This window comes from Olea europaea, chromosome 1 (assembly GCF_002742605.1).
Source record: "Olea europaea var. sylvestris chromosome 1, O_europaea_v1, whole genome shotgun sequence".
Taxonomy (NCBI): domain Eukaryota; kingdom Viridiplantae; phylum Streptophyta; class Magnoliopsida; order Lamiales; family Oleaceae; genus Olea; species Olea europaea.
In genome coordinates this window covers 1,546,753-1,549,344 of record NC_036237.1, presented here as the reverse complement: position 1 = coordinate 1,549,344, position 2,592 = coordinate 1,546,753, and the positions used below count along the sequence as shown (strand labels likewise).

At 35.5% G+C, this 2,592-nt stretch overlaps 1 protein-coding gene across 1 annotated transcript in view; it reads left to right on the top strand.

Moving 5' to 3' along the window:
* Positions 1-1,682: 1,682 nt before the first annotated feature.
* Positions 1,683-2,592, top strand: part of LOC111401706 (LRR receptor-like serine/threonine-protein kinase) — a 3,125-nt gene continuing 2,215 nt past the window's right edge. The window contains exon 1 of the mRNA XM_023029603.1: positions 1,683-2,583. Coding sequence (XP_022885371.1) covers positions 2,065-2,583 — 519 coding nt within the window. The 5' untranslated portion in view covers positions 1,683-2,064. The remainder of the gene's footprint in view (positions 2,584-2,592) is intronic.

The window sequence follows — 2,592 nt, the reverse complement described above, 5'->3', positions numbered from 1 at the left end:
CCCAGCCCTTCGGCCTCAAATGTCCATTAAAAAAAATGAAGTAAATTTTTTTTTTATGTACAATATTTTATTTTTTATATGTATTAGCCCATGTTAAATTTTTTTCTGGATCCGCCACTGTATATTATATTATATATTAGTCGTCAAAATTAATACACAAACACGTAATGTCTTGACGTTGAACAATAATATTCTCCTTGTCCCTCTCATGTGCAACCCCTCATCTCTTGCTTAGATTCCTAATAAACATCCTTGCAAGATAATTTAAGTAAAATAATAACAATTTCATATCTAAGTCACGAGACAAGCAACATGTGGATCAAACAAATCAGTATGTTAGCCTTCTGTCACGCGACATCACGTGATTGCTGGTTTTATTTATTAGGGAAAATACCTATGCCTATGTTCGGGGAAACATTTTATGAGCTTTCAATTTTACTTTTATAAGTTTGTCAAAATTCAAATATTAATTTCAACTACACATCTTATAATTTTTTATTATTTTTTTTAATGACGGGTGAACTCGCAGCCGCTACCCTTCGAGTGCGCACTGGATAAACCACACCAGTTAGGTTAACCGTACTAGGCAAACCTGGTGTGACAGGCTCGACCGAGAAAGTGTTAGTAGGAGGAATCGAACTCTTGACCAAAGGCCTCTGCACTCACCTACTCCACTAATTCGACCACCCCATGAGGGGTATTACACTTCTTATAATTATTCACATGTTTTGTGGTTCGCACCATTACTCCTTCTAAAAAGTTAGGTAGTGGTTGGTTTGCATTTTTATTTTTAAAACGATTTTTAATTTTCCCCGAAAACGGTCCGTTTTCCGTATTTTGAGCGTTTTCGACATTTATAACTGAAAACGCTGAAAACAATAAAAAGTCGTTTTGCGTTTTCAGTTATAAATTTTAACTCGTTTTCGAAAATAAAGGACCAAACGCGTTTTCCGCGTTTTCGAAAACGGAAAACGAAAAATGGGCTGAAAATAGCAAACCAACCACAGCCTTACTAATAAATGTTCCCGGCTATTGTTTATCACCAATAAGTCAAATGGGCAGCCAATTTTATCATTTTCCACTGCAAATCATGACATGTCACATACTTAAGAATCAAATATGATTCCTAATGGTGTCATAGATCTGCCTAGCTATGGATCAAGAATAAGATCATAAAGATCTATCCAATACTGTATTTATTCTGTGGTCTGCTGATTTAGATCTAGATCCAAAGTGATTTAGTCCTTGCACATTTTTGCATTCAAATTCATACTTTTTGATATTTTTCTTGAAAGATACCAAAATTGAACTGCAAAGTATTACGGAATACGTACTACTTCATCTAAGAGTTTTAGTTCTAAAAAGAATAAGCGAGGTAATTCATGTGGATGATGTCGAGTCTTTCTTGTCATGACAAATCAAGTCTTGTCTAAATTCGTTATTTATAAAAACTCTTGTTTTTTTCCTCCTTATTAGTTACCGAAGGAAAAAAAATGCAATGAAGACAAGTTTTACTGAAGAAAAATTACAATGAAGACAAGTCCCAGCTATGCATATAGCATGCTTCGCCATAGTAATTGGCTGACAGTGATAGAAGTGCAAAAATTAGAAAAACTATATATATATATATATATGAAAATAAATCCCAATAAAATTTTAGAAAATTATAAGATCGAAGGATGTAAAGGTCACATGCAAAGTGATAAAAGTTGATACTAAAAAATTTCCAGTGCCTACTCAGTACTCACTAGTCATTCATTTCATCACTTGTCTCTACCTTTCTCATTTTAATACAAAAACAGCCATTTCTCTGTCTGCGCACTACTGTAAAAGAATACAAAAAATTAGCCATCTAAAATTCCATCTCTCTCTGCAAAAACATAATGGCCTAGCTGTTCTTGGATCCAGAGATTCTGGTTTCTTTAAATTTATTATATAAACCCTTAATTTAATCCATAGCCCACATGACATGATTTTCTTTATCTCCCAATTGTTTCTCCCTAGGCTCAAATCTTCTTCCTATTATTTGTGTTTGCACACATTGGAATTTGTAGCATAGGTCTAATGCCTGTTAATTCATGGACCCTTTTCTGGGCTTTCATTTTTTTCGTTTTATCAACTGTTTCGGGTTTGAATCCACAGGGGGAAGCGCTTATAGCGTGGAAGAGGACGTTGAAGGGGTCCCTCGAGGCATTAAGCAATTGGGATACAACAGACGATACCCCTTGTGAATGGTTCGGGTTAGCTTGCAACTTCAATAAAGAAGTTGTGGAGCTGAATTTGAAGTATATGGACTTACTTGGAAATGTTCCGAGTAATTTCAGTTCTTTGGCGTCGTTGAAGAAGCTAGTCTTGTCCGAGACAAACTTGTCAGGATCAATTCCGGAGGAGATTGGAATTCTTCAAGAACTGACGTACTTGGATTTGAGTGACAATGCATTGACAGGTGAAATTCCAGATGAGATTTGTCACTTGCCCAAGCTAGAACAACTTCTTTTGAACACGAATAGACTGGAAGGATCTATTCCGGCTGCGATTGGGAATTTAACGTCCCTGATGTCGTTGATTATCTATGATAATCAACTCAGTGGA